The 17,997-nt window shown below is 42.4% G+C and overlaps 1 protein-coding gene across 1 annotated transcript in view; it reads right to left on the bottom strand.

Annotated features, from left to right (window-relative positions):
• Positions 1-17,997, bottom strand: part of TUBGCP3 (tubulin gamma complex component 3) — a 237,541-nt gene that overhangs the window by 63,560 nt on the left and 155,984 nt on the right. The window contains exon 16 of the mRNA XM_082245180.1: positions 16,260-16,328. Coding sequence (XP_082101306.1) covers positions 16,260-16,328 — 69 coding nt within the window. The remainder of the gene's footprint in view (positions 1-16,259; positions 16,329-17,997) is intronic.

The following is a 17,997-nucleotide window of genomic DNA, read 5'->3' as shown; positions in this document are numbered from 1 at the left end:
TGTACTCACTTGTACGATCTGCAGAGAATAGAGGTTTTTCTGGAACCTCTGCGCCTTTATATGATTTTTCACTTCCTGATCGACTTGTTCCCATGTAGGCATCGGCCTCTGCTTGAGCAACTGCAACTGCAGCTTGTCGCTGCAGGATGAGCAATTTTGATTCTAATTCTGCATCTTCTTGTGCCATGACAGCTTTCTTTGCTGCTAACTCCTGCATCATCTTGGCTTCTTCTTGTGCTTTGACAGCTTTCTTTGCTGCTAACTCCTGCATCATCTTTGCTTCTTTTTCTGCGTACTGTAGCTGGACACGGGCAGCTTCTGCCTTGGCACGAGCTCTAGCCGCTGAGGAACTTGCTGAGGACATCTTGCTAGCCCGTGAAGATCTGGATGCATGCGATTGTGCATCGTCTTGCTGGGCGCCAGGAATGTTCTCCCTGCCTTGCTGTGTCGGCGGTGGCGTGACATCAGCCTTGTACTTTGTTCCTGATCTTAGACTCATGCTGCAGTAATGGCGTCTCAGTTTATTCCAGACCGGATGTAGTTGTCTTTTTACTGTTCTGCTTCGTGTTATTGAACTGTTGTATAACACTAGTCAGACAGCTTAACAATAATTCAGAAGTCAAGAAACGTGAGACATCAAATCTGTATGTATTCTTTTTTCTGAATAACTTTGTAAAACTACAACATAAGCATAAACAAAACATATGTGTCAGTACATGAAACATTATACAGCAGCCTCACTCCATCAGTGGATGTACTTACAGACAATTCCCTCAATAGTTCTGGAATAAATAGGGACTCTTCTGAATGCTGTCTGCTGTATCAGAAGGTCAGTTGTGAAATGGAGGAAATACAGTTCCAGGTTAAAGGTTACTGCCCTTCCCTCTGAGGGGAATACCTTTTCCTGTCAAGCTCTAGCAAATACACTTCCAGGTTAAAGGTTACAGCCTCTTCCTATGATGGAAAACATTACTTCCTATAAGCTCTGGCAAATAATAACTATAATAACTCTGACCACTAGATGGCAGCAAAATCAACAACATTGCAGTATAATCTGTAACAGCACCAATGTGACCAATATGGGCAGAACAAAAGGCCTATACCAAGGAACAAATGGGAAGCAACCTATGTTGGTACTCAAAGCCAAAGGCAGATGCAGACCAGACTAAAGCCAGTCCAGGCATCCCATGAAGAATCTACTGAGATAGAAATGAGTTCACACCATGCGAGTTATGTCTTCCCACATCATGCAGATTATACCTTCCAGGTGCAATAGTAGACATATGCCGGTTTTCGGTAATTCGATATATCGCGGTATTGCATAGCCACGGTATTGTTATTGTGGCATTTTTAAAATACCGAGTTTCTCTGCTCCTGGGTCTGACTTGTGATTTGATACATTTCAGTGAGCTGGATGACTCATTCACTCACACAGCAGTTCACTCACTCAATAGAAAACAGCTCTGGTAATATGATCCTGAGACTTAGCTCCTCCCTGTAACCAATCAGACGGCTCCCACTCAGCACACACCCACATGCTTTTTCCAGGGCTCAGACACAGAAACACTGCTAATACAAGCAAGTTTCTGCAGATAGAATTAGATAGATATTATATATATATTTATATATAGATAGATAGAGATATACATACATACATACAACATGGGCATAGCAGCATATAACACGCATAGCAGCCCACATTACATTATTATATAGCCATCAAGCAGTGTCTGGCCTACCTGGTGATGACTGGTCCTGGCACTCTGATCCGATGGCCTGGTCTTTAAAGGGGCAAATCCTTGCGGTCCAGAAGTGGTTAAACCTGCAGGAGGACCAGTGTTTTTATTTATAAATGACTTTACTATTGCTTTAGGCCTGGTTCACATGTATGCGGGTTGGTGGTTCACATGTATGCAGGTTGGGGGCCCACATTTGCACAGGCATAGCAGCCCATTGATTTGAATGGGCTTGAGCTGCTATGCCTGCGTTTTTGGCTGAAAAAAGGTGCATGCAGAATTTAAAAAAATGCAGTGGCCATGAAATCCATCCTTTTGCACCATGCGACTTACCTGCCGTTGCTGCACGCGCAAACTGTTTTTAAATGCCGTGCCCACGTATACAAAAAATGCAGAAAGCTTGCCAGAGCAGGAACTGCAGGTAAGTGGCATGGTGCAAAAGCGGGATGGATTTCAAGGCCACTGAATTTAAAAAAAAAAATGCTGCATGCACCTTTTTTCTGCGGAAAATTAGGGCATAGCAGCCCATTCAAATCAATGGGCTGCTATGCCTGTGCAAATGTGGGCCGCCAACCCGCATACATGTGAACCAGGCCTAAAGCAATAGTAAAGTAATTTATAAATAACACCTCCTTCAGGTTTAACCACTTCTTGACCACAAGGATTTGCCCTCTTAATGACCAGGCCATCGGATCGGAGCCGAGCGCCAGGACCAGTTATCACCAGTTAGGCCAGACACTGCTTGATGACCTATTTTAGGCCTGGTTCACAGAGTCTGTACTGACTGACTATATAATAATGTGCATAAGTGAACCAAAGCCCCTAAATTCAGCAATGAAATTGAAGTGAGGTGGAAATTTAATAATTTAAATTTAATAATTGAATACCGTGATAATACCGTATACCGTGGCAAAACCTTAATCAATTAATCGCAGCATGAAAATCTGATACCGTCACAAGCCTATGCAATAGTAGAGCTTTGAGAGGAGCCGTTTCTAGCTTTTAGGAGTGCAGGAATAAAAAAAATTAGATTGGCACTTATCTTTTAGGACTTGGGCTTCAACAGCCATGCCCCATTAAAAAAAAAGTGGAGCAGAGTGGTAAACTGGTTCTTGGGACAGAAGATTAGGGTGATCTGGGAAAGCCTACAGACTATGATGACGGTTGAGTATCACATCAGCCCGAATGTGAAGTTCTGACCTAGCTGGATGATCCCGCAGTCAAGACGTCCAGCAGTGAAGGAATAACTGAATCACTCTAAACTCCACTATGTTGACTGGGGGAGAAGCTTCCTGGTGACCAAGTCTTCTGCACTGAAAAGGGGTCCAGGACTCCTCTACAGCCTTTCAGGCAAGCAAATGCCTTGAGAATTCTCACAGAGAGAAGGTTTCCCCAACTCCAGGGCTGGATTTGTGGGGCCACCAGACCAAGTCTTGGAAATCAGGTTCATAGAATTGAACATAAACTGTGCCTTCTTGTCCTACACAGCCAGAATGTGTAGCTGCAATTGTCTGGAATGGAATTCGGCAAAATAACCTCAATAAAGGAGGTTCTCATCAAACCCAGACCCTAGATGTAAAAGTGAATGGTTGGCTGGTTCTTCAATTTAAGGGCCGGTCCACACTACTGCTCCAGCACTGTTTACTGGTTTTTGAAGGTTCGGGATCTAATCAAACCTCTGTGGAGTCTTAACAGTTTGATGGATACTGGCAGACAAGATCTGTGCCGCCTGTTCCCTCATAAGAGCGATCTCTAGGTTTTTTCTGTGAATGAAGTACAGCATGCACAAGAGCTAAGGAAGAGTGCCAGGCAGGATCAAGGGAAACATGCTTCATCCAGTCAGTCTGCACATCAGCCTACTCCCTTAGGAGTCTTTAGAAACAGGGTTCCACCAACCGGTGTACAGGAGACCTGGACCTGTAAAGTGCTGTTTGGCTGACTCACGGAGTCCACCCACTTGTCTTGGAGAGCGCCTACAGCAGAGCCCGGTGCACTAGGGTCACATAATAGGCTGTACCCACATCTTTGGCATGGCAGGATCCAGGTGGGGCCTCCATGGCTGTGCCAAGCATCAGCCAGGATCCAGAAAACTGCAATAATTAGCTCTCCATCTTTGCAGTAATAAAGGATCTTGACTGTAAAACAAGTAGATCCTGACATAAGTAGAAAAGGCATTTATAAAACAGGGGTTTGCTTCTTTTAGAAACAGATGTCCATTCTCCTATAACAGCAGCCCAAAAACTGGAGCTTGATGGGAGTGGAAGGTGTTATATCTGACTGACCAACAAATGTGTTGCTAGTATCTTCTGTAGGTAGAAGTATAACCTATATGACTCACAGTTAACTTTGTGTTCCCAAGCAATGATAAAGAAAAAATAAACTCAAAAGAGACAAAAAAAAAAAAATTGTAATACATACTCACAAATATAAAAAAAAATATTCAAAATTCCCAAGCATTGCTTAAACATTTTGCCTTAATAAATGCTTTATTTATGGGCTTAGTGCAGAGCAAACTTTTACAAGGCATTGGGAAAGCTTACATCAAACGTTGAGCGGTTTCCATGCAGCATTTTAAACAACCTTCTACTCTAGATTTTAAAACACAGATTTCCACATGCACCTGTGCCCAGACTATGGTCATCAAAGTATTTACATATTTTCAGAAAGCAGTAAATGAGAAGAAAAACAAACCCTAACTGACCTCTGTAGTAGTTGAAAATGTGGAGTAACTCATCCTTTAGGCTCCGTTCACATATACACTACATTACCAAAAGTATTGGGACGCCTGCCTTTACACGCACATGAACTTTAATGGCATCTCAGTCCTAGTCCGTAGGGTTCAATATTGAGTTGGCCCACCTTTTGCAGCTATAACAGCTTCAACTCTTCTGGGAAGGCTGTCGACAAAGTTTAGGGGTGTGTATATGGGAATGTTTGATCATTCTTCACAAAGCCCATGTTAGGTCAGGCACTGATGTGAATGAGAAGGCCTAGCTCACAGTCTCTGCTCTAATTCATTCCAAAGGTGTTCTATAGGGTTGAGGTAAGGACTCTGCGCAAGTCAATCAGGTTCCTCCACCCCAAACTCACTCATTCATGTCTTTATAGACCTTGCTCTGTACACAGTCATGTTGAAAGAGGAATAAGCCATCCCCAAATTGTTCACATAAAGTTGGGAGAATAAATGTATCTAAAATGTCTTGGTATACCGACACCTTAGGAGTTTCATTCACTGGAACTAAAGGGCCAAGCCCAACCCCTGAAAAACAACCCCACACCATAATCCCCCAATCCGACAAATGATTTGGACCAGTGCACAAAGCAAGGTCCATAAAGACATGGATGAGCAGGTTTGGGGAGGAGGAACTTGACTGGCCTGCACAGAATGCTGACCTCAACCTGAGAGAACACCTTTGGGATGAATAAGACCGGAAACTGCGAGCCAGGCCTTCTCTTCCACATCAGTGCCTGACCTCACAAATGCGTTTTTGGAAGAATGGTCAAACATTCCATTACACACACTCCTAAATCTTGTGGACAGCGTTCCCAGAAGAGTTGAAGCTGTTATAGCTGCAAAGGGTGGGCCAACCTAATTCAGAAACCTACGGACTCTGGGATGCCATTAAAGTTCATGTGCGTGTAAAGGCAGGCGTCCCAATACTTTTGGCAATATAGTGTATGTGAAATGAATGCGTTTTGAACCGCATCCGATTCACATGACATGACATATATGTGATGCACCGGCAGTGTGAATTCACTGTGGATTTAAAAAGAATCCTAATTAATAAATGTGAAAAGGATTTACTCCTGATGATTATAAAAAGGAGACAGCTAAAGCTTAAAAAAGTGGAAGGGGTTATTATCACTCTGAAAGAGCAACTAGCACCATTCGCAGACACAAGGGAATATAAGGATAAGGAAAAAGCTTTGCAGGAAGGAATAGAAAAATATGACAAATTAATACAAGGAAAAAAACAAAAGAAGTACAAAAGAGATGTTTTGGATTACAAAAATAATGAAGTTTATAGATGGCAATCAGATGAAGTATATGGTGTACAATCAACACAAGTAGATCCAGTGAGCACCCCCTCAAGAGAAACCAGTGAAGATCGAGACGAGGATGACACCTGGATGGAAGTCGGGGCTCAAGAGGACACTCCAAGGGGAAATACGCGAGGATATACAGAGGCCAGACCACAAAGAGGTACATCCAGGCCCAATACACAGCATCAGGGGTTTAGAACTCCTAGAAATGATAATGGATATTGGAATTCACATAATAGGACTCCAATCAACAATCACAATGGATATGGAAATAGGACACCCGGTAACTACCATGGGTACGAGTCCTATAACAGATATGCTCCATTGGAACATTATACAGAACCCACTTATAACAACCGAGGACCACCACCTCCCCCCAGAAGGGGTTTTTTTCAACAAGGCAACAGGGGGAGACCCCCACGAGGGAGAGGAGGCCCACGGAGACCGTGGGGCCATTGGCAACAGAACTGGCACCGAGCACCACCTCGAGAAGAGCAGTGGATGGAACAGCGACAACAAGGAGAACACCGTGGAAACAGGGAGGACACAAATCGACATCAAGAAAGAGACAGAAACGAAAACCACGAGGAACACGAGGAGGAAAGAAACGACAGAAAAAGGAGAAGAAAACAATAGGGAAAGGCATCTACAATCTGAGTGATACACAATTTGAAGAGGAGGAGTTGAAAGTCTTGGATTTAGGTTTAAAATATGCGCCAGGAAAAAATTTAGATAAATTCGAGGCCTACATAGACCTAAACAAATACGTCAGAAAGCTAAATATAAAGAAACATTTCACTCTGAAACAAAAGCAGATACAAAGACCCATACATAAAGAATACAAGCAAACGTTATTAAAGAATCGCTCCAAGTTTAACCCCAAAAATCCTCAGAATGAGAATTTGGAGGTATTTAAACGAATGGTGGAAGCAGACATAAGAGCATTAAGGATTCAAAACAGAAAAGAGAAAAATACATGGGATACTATCAAGAAATTGGAAAAAAGAAAAGGAGTAATAATAAGGCCAGCAGACAAGGGAGGAGGACTCGTAATCCTAAACAAAAAAGATTATGAAGAGGAGATGGAAAATCTCCTCAATATAAAAGACACCTACATCAAGCTTAAAGGAAACCCAAAACAAGGATTTGAAAAAACTTTACATAAATACGTGGAAAAAGGAAAAGACTTGGGAATCTTAAATAAGAAAGAAGCTAGGTATATTTGCCTGGAAAAACCAAAAACCCCAGTTATTTATTACATTCCGAAGATACATAAAGATGACAAGAAGCCACCAGGCCGCCCCATCGTAAGCGGAATTAACTCAGTGCATTCAAGGCTAGGGGAATATTTGGACCAGTTCCTACAGCCTTTGGTCCCGGTAGGAAAGTCCTATCTGAGGGACAGCAAACAATTGCTAGCAGAAATAAAAGATCTAGAAATAGAGGAAAGTGACATCTTGGTCACAATAGATGTAAACTCCCTCTATACTAATATCAAACAAAAAGATGGTTTACAAGCGGTAGATTGGGCCCTGCATGCCCACACAGACATGAAGGAGACGCAGATTGGATATATACTGGAAGGATTAAAAACAGCGATGGAATCAAACTATTTCTGGTATAAGGGTAATTACTTTGTCCAGAAAAAAGGAGTAGCTATGGGGGCTAAGTATGCCCCCAGCGTAGCAAATGTGTTTATGCAAAAATGGGAGGAGGAACAAGTTTTCAGTATACCAAGGAATAATCTGAAGTATTACCGTCGATATATCGATGATATCATCATTGTGTGGAAGGGAAGTGAGCAATCCCTGCGAGAATTCTTTGATGAAATCAATATGAATATATATGGCATCACTTTTTCAGGAACCTTTCACCATGAACATATTGCATTTCTGGATCTGGAATTAACAAAAAAGGATGGAAGACTAAGCAGTAAAACGTTTTTTAAAAAAACCGATCGAAATGGATACATTCCTAAAAGCAGCTGCCATCATCCGAAGTGGCTGGGAAACATCCCCAAAGGGCAACTGATGAGAATCAGAAGGAATTGCAGCGATATTAGAGACTTCGAAACACAAGCAGAATTATTAATTGACAGGTTTGTGGAGAAAGGGTATAAAAGGAATGAGTTAACCAACATCAAGAAAATAGTAGAGAAAATGAATAGAGAAGATCTGATCAAGGATGCGCCAAATAAAGGTAACGGGAATAACAAAAACACCGAGTTTGCATTTCTAACGGGATACAGTACCCAACATAAGGCCTTAGAGAAAATTGTGAGAAAATATTGGCCTATCCTACAGGCAGATGCAACACTTAGAGACATCCTCCCTGCAAAACCAACTTTCATATATAGAAAAGCACCAAACCTTAGGAACCGGCTGGTGCACAATGTTGTTGATCCTCCTAAGCAAATAAACCTTCCAACCAGCCTAAAGGGCTTCTTTAGGTGCGGAAAATGTCTCCCATGTAGAACATCTAAGGAAAAGAGAAGAAAAACAACTTCCTTTATGGCACATAGTACAGGAAAAACATATGAAATAAAGGAAACCATCACATGTACAAGCACTCATGTCACCTATGTGGTGGAATGTCCCTGTAAATTACAGTATGTAGGCCGCACCACCAGACCCCTATTTGTCCGCATCAGGGAGCACGTAAAGAATATCAGAAAAGGGTTTGACAATCATAGTCTGTCACGACACTTTAAGTTTCACCATTCCCAAGACCCCACCGTAATGGTATTTTACGCTATTGATAAAATAAAAAACAACTGGAGAGGAAGTAACAAGAAAATAGATGTATCAAGGAACGAAACGAAGTGGATATATCAGATGCAGACCCTTCAACCGAAAGGCTTGAACATTGACATAGATCTGAACTGTTTTATTACTGATTTTTAATCTTTTAAGGCTTGTGCCCCCCATGTTTGATTCTCCTTTTGATTCTCCTTAAATCCTTTTTAACCTCCCGTATGGGCCCTCTTCGAGGTTTTTTGGGTTTTTTAGGTTTTTAGGTTTTTAAGGAATTCAGTCCTCTCTTATTTGTATCACAGCTCCTTGGTTTTAAAGAAACTTGTTTTTAAAGATACAATTTCTAAATTTTATATATATATTTTATATATATATATTTTTATATATATTTTTCCACATATTTTTAGGTAATATATATATATATTTTTTACCTACCTTGGAACATTTATAATCTATATGTTTTTTCCCGCATAACATTATTTGGGTCCTCTGGAGAAGCCTGGATGTATAAGAGATTGGTATATTCACCTATTTTAATTTTAATTTTTTTACTATTTTTTTACTATTTCTTTGGAAGTTCACAAAAACATGGACCTACATTTTCAGCGGTTGGACTCATGGAAGAACCTGTTTTTTGTTTTTTGTTCTTGTTTTAAAATAACAGAAAAAGGAATTTTTTCAGCACGAAAATTCTTTTTCAGCACGATTTCTATCTCACCGATTAGATTGGTACATGTATGGGCACTTTCTTCTTCTTTATAGTCTAGCACCATCTGCGTAGACACATCGGCCCACGTACTTACTAAGTGTAACCCACACACATCACTAAATCACATTGTCACTCAATAAAAATATCTAATGAGTATTCTTTTTATTTATATCACGGCACTACTGGACATCGGCTCACTACCGATTAAGCCAGACACATCACCTTTAGCACATCTCTTTTTTATATAATCTTCAACCCATTTTAATTACCAATCGGCATTTAAGTTTAGTCGTACTTGTTGTTTTAATAAAGTTTATGGTTTTATATGTACGGCAAACACAGCATGAAGGGAGTTCACATGATGAACAAAGATCATTAGGCTACGGGATAGGTGCACCAAGATGGCCGCCGTGTCCGGCCTCAAACTTGGTGCACCAAGATGGCGGCATCCCAGCCTATAAAAAGACCGGGAGGAGTGATGGATGGCACGCTCCAGATGACGTCGTATGACGAAACGCGTAGGGCGTGGTTTGTGTACGTCAATACGTCACTTCCGGGAACGGTGGTTTGAGCCGGTGGAACGCGGAAGCGGTCCGGCGAACACCTCTCAAGCTGAAAGTGAACTCCCTAACTGTGAGTGGATGCTACGTTATTTTGGTTGACATAACATATGCTACGCAATGGAGGCTTATCCTTTATTCTAGTGACCAGGAAGTGTCGAGGCATTGGCCGAGAGTGTGCGGTAAGCAGCGGTGCTTTGGTGGGGCATCCACCAACGCCATAACTTTGCTTGTTTATTTGTCTCCTTTTCTAATTTGCACATGCACGATTTAAAGTGGTAGCGCCGGGTCCAACTTTTTTGCATTTTTTCCCTTTAAAAAGAATCCTGTGCGTTTTCTGATCACTGTGGTGCAATTCAGATGCAAATTTCAGCACTGCACGGGAACGCATCTGAATTGCACATCTCATTAAGTTTTGAACAAAAATGTGATCAGAACAGCATGGGTTCCCCCCCCCTACTATCCATGCCATGACCTTTTGGGTTTGGTACAAATGTTAAGGGGAACCCCAAGCCAAATTAAAGAAAATGGTGTGCCCCCCCCCCCCAATCCATACCAGACTGTTAGATCTAGTATGGATTTTGAGGGGAACCCTCATGCCAAAATCTAAAAAAAATAATGTGCCCCCCCCCCCCCCGAAATCCAAACCAGATCTTTATCCGACCATGTTGAGGGCATGTGTCCTGGTATGAACCCCACCTCAAAAGCACATTGTATCATACTCATTCACATGGGGGGGGGGTTAAGGATTGGGGTTCCTCTGTTAAAGGGGGCTTCCAGATTCCGTTAAGCCCTCTGCTTGCAGACCCCAACAACCACCAGCCAGGATTGTGGGGAAGAAGCCCTTGTCCCCATCAACATGGTTTCATTGTGCTTTTGGGTGGGAACCCCCCTGACAGCTGATGAGTCATCTATTGTTAAGGACGAGGCGCCTGGCTTCCCATGCAGACATGTATGAAGACATGTATGAACCTAGCCTAAAGCTTAACTTGTTTTGTGTGTTTCGTATATTTCTTCCAGATCTATGCAGTAACCCAGTGTGAAACTTTGCCTCTTTGCAGATGCTTATGTAAAAGATCAGTCACTGTCTTATTTCTTTCCCCACCTGCAGTTTTTTTAGGCAGCCTACAGTGTGCGGGGCCTGCTGGGCCCTTCAAACAGCTCTGCTAAGGCTACATAGAGTACAGCGATGATGTCATTGTACTTTTTACAAATAAATATCTGAGTTTGCAAAGGCATTTGGCGCACACAAAGTAGATTTCTCTCCCTTGAGGTTATTGATGACTATATTTAAATGAAAGTTTTTGTGCCCAGAGTTTAACTTTAACTACTTTTCTACCAGGGCAATTTTTACATTTTTAATTCACATTGCATGCATTAGTGCCCTTAACCAAGTTGGCTTCTTGTCTGCACAAGAGGCCTGTAACAATGTCATTAGGATGCTCAATTTTATCCACGCAGCTACTATCTCTGCTACCTTATGCCTCAACCTATCGACATGACGCCAAAAAAGGCCTTTGAAGTGACTAGCAATTCATGAAAGCTTCGTCTCGTAAAAGCCAATGGAGTCTTCTCAGAATCCTTCAGGATTTCAAATGGCACTTACCAGAGCTGCTTTCTTTCATCCCTTCTCTTTGTACTCACCCTGGAATCCTTCTTATGCAAAATAAGTGCCGATTCAAATGTAAAAAGAGGACAGGTGGGAGAATATCATTGCAAAATCTTGGCAATGGAGAATTTGAGACATATGAAGATCTTTAATTTCTCAAAATCAACTTCCAAAAATCAGAAGCAAACCTATGACCCTCAACAAATGGACAAACTCAAAACGAACTTCAAATTGAAATGGGCAAACACGGTAATCAAATGCCTTGATACTATTATTCTAGTCAATTTGAAGAACACCTCTAAATTTCCCACCTCCCCCTTCGAAAAACGCAATACCTACACAGAAATGGAAAACAGGCTTGTTCTGGTTTGGCAGTTGTAACATCTTAAAAATGACTATCTTTTTGACATTTGTATACCTATTTTCGACCCTATCCATACATATCGTTCCTTACTATCTTAGATTGGTCAACTTGCTTTTCTCCAATTTCTTATAGGCAAACAACCTAACTTTACCTGACATTTTAAAATATCACACAGCCTACCCTCTAGTCAGACTGATCGACTTGTGCATGCAGTGATACTAAGCAATGGGTCACACTTGAGCAGGCAATCTCATACTTCCACCTGTGTAGACTCCCCTGGTGCCACACACACACCCCACCTTAAAATGCATCTAACAATCAATCAGACCCTCTGTCTTGCCTAGCTCCAGAAACACAAACTATCATCAGTCTATTTTACCCTCTTTGATACTTGGCAATCCAGCTTTCCAGTTCCTAGACTTATGAACCAATTCTGTCAGGCTCTGGAAAGCTCTGCGAAACAGACATTTTATCTTTTCTCTGCCACCTCCTGTCTTATTCTAAAGATATCCGATTTCAAAATGCTATGCAGTGAACAGGGACCACTTCAGCACTCTCTATTTATTCTTTATGTATTACTCTCTCAATCGCAGACAGGCGACACAGTTGCATATTTCAAACAATATGAGCAGGACCCGCAAATTACCCTAAGACCAGAACAAAAAGAAGGTCTTCCCCTTACTCTGAGATCCTCCATCTATACCAAATTCTGGCAAACTAACTAATAATTATGTCTAGGTGGCACAGAATTTCAATGGTCCTCCACAAATTTTGTTCTAATGTCTCGGATGAACACTGGCTTGCAAAGAGGACAAGAGCTCCATCCCCATGCGTTTTGCTTCTTGCCCTATTGATCTAAGCTCAGATAAATCTCTCAAATTCACTGACTTAGTCATTCCAGACAACCCGGTCTCTCTCCTGCTACATCACTTTTATATTCCTATAAACACCTACATCAAAGTTCATCCTTGGTCCTCTTCTAAATGAGACTAAGCCTCAAAAGAAGGAAAAGGTCATTTGCTTAGATATTACCCAAGACCTAAGTGCACTAGCATGAATACAATTGTTACAGGATATGTGTTTCACAAAAATCACGGAATTTGGATGTATATTGTTCATAAACCATGATTATATCTGAAATGTAACCTCATAAATAAGAAGTATAATATTACAAATGATTACAAAGATCAAAATGGTGCGACACGCCAACCCCCCCCCCCCCCCCCCCCAGACCCTTAATGCATCAAGTAAGTTTATGAGGTGCAACACAGCAAACTGGCCCACTATGAAGCATCAATTTTGTTTGCACCTTGCTTATGCTGCTGGAATACATATGCTCATGAAAATTCTGTACATTACATTTTTGCATTATTTTTATGAGTGTGAGGTGTGCACGAAATTGATGCAGGGTACTAAATATATTGAGTTTATTTTTTTTTTTTTTTTTGTATAATCAGTTTGTTTTGACATTTTTCAAAGTAGTACAAAATATAAACCAAGGGCCACAAAAAGAAAGGGGAAAAAAATACTATATGTTTGAAAAGTACAAAATGTACAAAGTAGATTAATTTTATATATTTGTTGTACATGACAAATTGGCAAGTATTAGAGTTTTCAGGTGTCAAATAGTTTCACCAAATAAAGACATCAATCTATCATTGACATCAAAATACAAAACCTTTCAACGGATAACCACAGTTAGGACTCATTCACATAGGCATACTACAGCATAGAACCGTGTGAGGGTTGGGCTTGCCTACACGTGGATACACAATTGGTCCATGCATCCAAATGCAGACTATCCAATTCATGTCTTTTGGGACGCAGCAGCTGCACAGATACAGAAGCTGCTCCTAATTTGACAGCAGTGTGGATGTGTGTCCCCAAACACACACTGTCTGCATTCAGGCTGTGCACCTGTGACACAAACACAGGTGCTGCGTACCAACAGACATAAAAAGGATTGTCTGCATATGGATGCACAGAACACCTGTGCAAAAGCACCATGCAGTTTCAAAGAGGCTGTGATTTTGAAAAGCGTCAGGGACTTCTTTCCAGGCAGGTACAGCAGCCCATCCAAATGAATAGGCTGCTGTGCCTGTGTAAACGCAGCACACAGTAAATGGATAGAACCTAGCCTAACTTGAAGGCACTTGGCATAAAAAGGACATAAACCAAAAAACCTGCTCAAAAAAATTAAAGGAACACTTTGAAAACACATCAGATCTCAATGAGGAAAAATATCATGGTGGATATCTATACGGAAATGGACTGGGTAATATGTTAGGAAAAAAAGAATGCCACATCATTGAAATTAAAATGATCATCCTACAGAGGGCTGAATTCAAAGACACCCAAAAAATGAAAATGAAAAAAGGATGCAGCACGCTAGTCCATTTTTCTGAAATTTAATTGCAACTCAAAATGGTACTCAGTAGTTTGTATGGCTCCCATGTGCTTGTATGCATGCCTAACAACGTCGGGGTATTCTCCTAATGAGACGATGGATGGTGTCCTGGGGTATCTCCTCCCAGATCTAGACCAGGGCATTTCTGAGCTCCTGACTCTATAGGGTCCAGGTATCGCCTCAAGTTACCAGTAGTGATACTGACCCTAACCAAATGCAACTGAAAAAACAGTCAAAAAAGATGAGAAGTGAAAAAAATTGTCAGTGCCTCCACCTGTAAAACCATTGCTGTTTTGGAGGTTGTCTCATTGCTGCCCCTCTAGTGCACCTGTTTATTTCATTAACACCAAAGCAGCTAAAATGGATTAACAACCCCATCTGCTACTTAACCACTTAAGCCCCAGCCCTATTTCGGACACTTTTTGTTTACAAGTTAAAACCAGTATTTTTTCCTAGAAAACTACTTAGAACCCCCAAACATTATATATATATTTTTAGCAAAGACTCTGGAGAATAAAATGTCGGTCATTGCAAAATTTATTGTCACGCGGTATTTGCGCAGCGGTCTTTAAAACGCCATTTTTTTGGAAAAAAATTGAAAAATCACATTTCACTGCATTTAAAAAATACTAAACAGTAAAGTTAGCCCATTTTTTTTGTATATTGTGAAATTTTTGTATATTGTGAAAGATGATGTCACGCCGAGTAAATAGATACCCAACATGTTACGGTTTAAAATTGCGCCCCCCCGTGGGATGGCGACAAACTACGGTCAATAGAGATCTCAATCTGCGACGCTTTAAATTTATTTAACGGTTACCAGTTTAGAGGTAGAGTGTAGCTCTTTTTTTTAAATTATTGCCCACGCTTTGGCGATCGTGGCGATACCTCACATGTGGGGTTTGAACAGCGTTTTCATTCGCGGCTCGACTTGCGTATACGTTTTTTTTTGTGCACGAGCTAACGGTGATGGGGGCGCCTAATTTTTTTTTTTTTTTCCTATTTATTTTTTTTTTTTTTTTAAACTTTATTACAGTTTAAAAAAAAAAAAAAAAAAAATCTGATCACTTTTATTGCTGTCACAAGCAATGTAAACATCCCTTGTGACACCAATATGTAGTGACAGGTACACTTTATGGAGGGATCGAGGGTCTAAAAGACCCTAGACCCCTCCACTACACTTCCCTGTATGCAAAATGCCGAAAACGGCATTTTTGCATACAGCCGTTTTTCAAAACTGCCGCCTTTTGCAGCACAGTAACCCAGAAGTGACGTCATGGACGCCGCCTCCGGGTTACGTCATCGGAGACCCGATCAATGCCGTTTCCGGCATTCATCGGGACTCCATCCAGCCGGCGGACGCGCCGGCTGGGTGCTCGGGGCTCCCGGTGGAACGGGAGCCCCGAGCAAAGCCACGGAAGGCGGCGGGAGGGGGGGGGACGTCCCCTCCCGCCCCCCCCCCCCCGGGTAACGATCGAGCGGCTCCCGAGCCGCATCGGTCGTTACCGACGGAAAGCCGACCGTCGGCTTCAAACCACGGTACCGGGATGATGCCTCTAACTAGAGGCATCATCCCGGTATAACCCCGCAAAGTGTACCGACGTATCGGTACGTTACTATGCAGTAAGTGGTTAACCAGAGCAATATCACAGGAGTTTACTTGACTTAATGCTATACTCTGGTTAAAACGTTTTCCTTTAATTTTTTTGATCAGTGTATAAATGTAACTATGCTGTATTTTACAGGTGTTTATTTCTCTGGCTCCAATAATCAGCCATGTTATTCTATGACAGCTTTCATAACTGAATAGCCTTTCGCACAAACTTTGTAAGAGACAACAATAAAGCCTTTTTGGCTATACGTACATTCATTAATGAAAACACTCTTTACATGACAAGAACCTTTCATTAAGGCACAGTTTTATGAGCAGTGTAATTTTTGATACACACTCTTGTGTTTTTGTGAAGTCTCTAAAGACCTTGGGGTATAATTAATTGCACATTCTAACAAGAAGCCAGTTACAGTTATCTAATATCGATCCACCACAAAACGATACTTAGAACAAAAATTAACTTACAGTCGCAATAGGTCCATCCACGTGGTAATCCAAACTAAATACATCCCATCCAGTGTCTCCAGGAGATACCTAACAAGTAACAGAGATAAAAAGGTTAAATGTATCTTTGTGCTTTTTAAGTCACATTTTCTACAGATTAATAAAATGAAGGAATAAGGTAGACATGAACAGTCTGTTTGAATCGTTCCACTATCACTAAACTGCTATTTTCCTGCAGATTTTCTCTGGAAAACCCTTTTCAAAGAAAAAGGTTTCTAATAGCTCAAGAACAGAAAAAAGGTAGAAATAGGAACACAATTTGCTAACACTGAAAGAAAATGGGACATTTAGAAAACATTTTTGTAGATTCATTCCTTTTTGGATGAAATAGGAACCACTGTTTGACCATGTTCATTTTAAATTGATTTTCCAATGGAAGGATCTGCCTATCCATTTGGCGCCCGTATAAAAGAGTGGGCAGAACGCCCTAAGAAGAGACCAGTACAACATAACCACTCTACTAAACATGAAGCAGAACATTAGTGAATATGGATATCCAATGAACAGGGCTGGCCCAAGACATTGTGCTGCCTGGGTCCGAGAATGAAATGCTGCCCCCCCCCCCCCCAAAAAAAAAAAAAATTCACGCCCTCCAAGAGGCCCCCACATTCTATAGGACTATGAAAGCAGTCAGAGGGGTGTGAGTGTGTACGGAGTGACAGCAAGAGCAGGACAGAGCAGTTGACACTGGGCAGATGAGCGCACCAGGCTTTCTACTGTCTATAATGCCACAGTGCCCTGCAGGGCTGCGGGAATGGTACAGGAGAATGCAGGGCTGCGGGAATGGTACAGGAGAATGCGGGGCTGCGGGCTTGGTACAGGAGAATGCAGGGCTGCGGGCATGGTACAGGAGAATGCAGTGCTGCGGGCATGGTACAGGAGAATGCAGGGCTGAGGGCATGATACAGGAGAATGCAGTGCTGCAGGCATGGTACAGGAGAATGCAGGGCTGCAGGAATGGTACAGGAGAATGCAGGGCCTAGGACATGGTACAGGAGAATGCAGGGCTGCGGGCATGGTACAGGAGAATGCAGGGCTGCGGGCATGGTACAGGAGAATGCAGTGCTGCGGGCATGGTACAGGAGAATGCAGGGCTGAGGGCACGGTACAGGAGAATGCAGTGCTGCGGGCATGGTACAGGAGGATGCAGGGCTGAGGGCATGGTACAGGAGAATGCAGTGCTGCAGGCATGGTACAGGAGAATGCAGGGCTGCAGGAATGGTACAGGAGAATGCAGGGCCTAGGACATGGTACAGGAGAATGCAGGGCTGCGGGCATGGTACAGGAGAATGCAGGGCTGAGGGCATGGTACAGGAGAATGCAGTGCTGCGGGCACGGTACAGGAGAATGCAGGGCTGAGGGCACGGTACAGGAGAATGCAGTGCTGCGGGCATGGTACAGGAGAATGCAGGGCTGAGGGCATGGTACAGGAGAATGCAGTGCTGCGGGCATGGTACAGGAGAATGCAGTGCTGCGGACATGGTACAGGAGAATGCAGGGCTGAGGGCATGGTACGGGAGAATGCAGTGCTGCGGGCATGGTACAGGAGAATGCAGTGCTGCGGGCATGGTGCAGGAGAATGCAGAGCTGCGGGCATGGTACAGGAGAATGCAGGGCTGAGGGCATGGTACAGGAGAATGCAGTGCTGCGGGCATGGTACAGGAGAATGCAGTGCTGCGGGCATAATACAGAAGAATGC

The sequence above is a fragment of the Pelophylax lessonae genome, assembly GCF_965119305.1.
Source record: "Pelophylax lessonae genome assembly, chromosome: 2".
Lineage (NCBI taxonomy): Eukaryota > Metazoa > Chordata > Amphibia > Anura > Ranidae > Pelophylax > Pelophylax lessonae.
The sequence above is the reverse complement of the archived record's forward strand: the minus strand, read 5'-3'. Positions and strand labels throughout refer to the sequence as shown.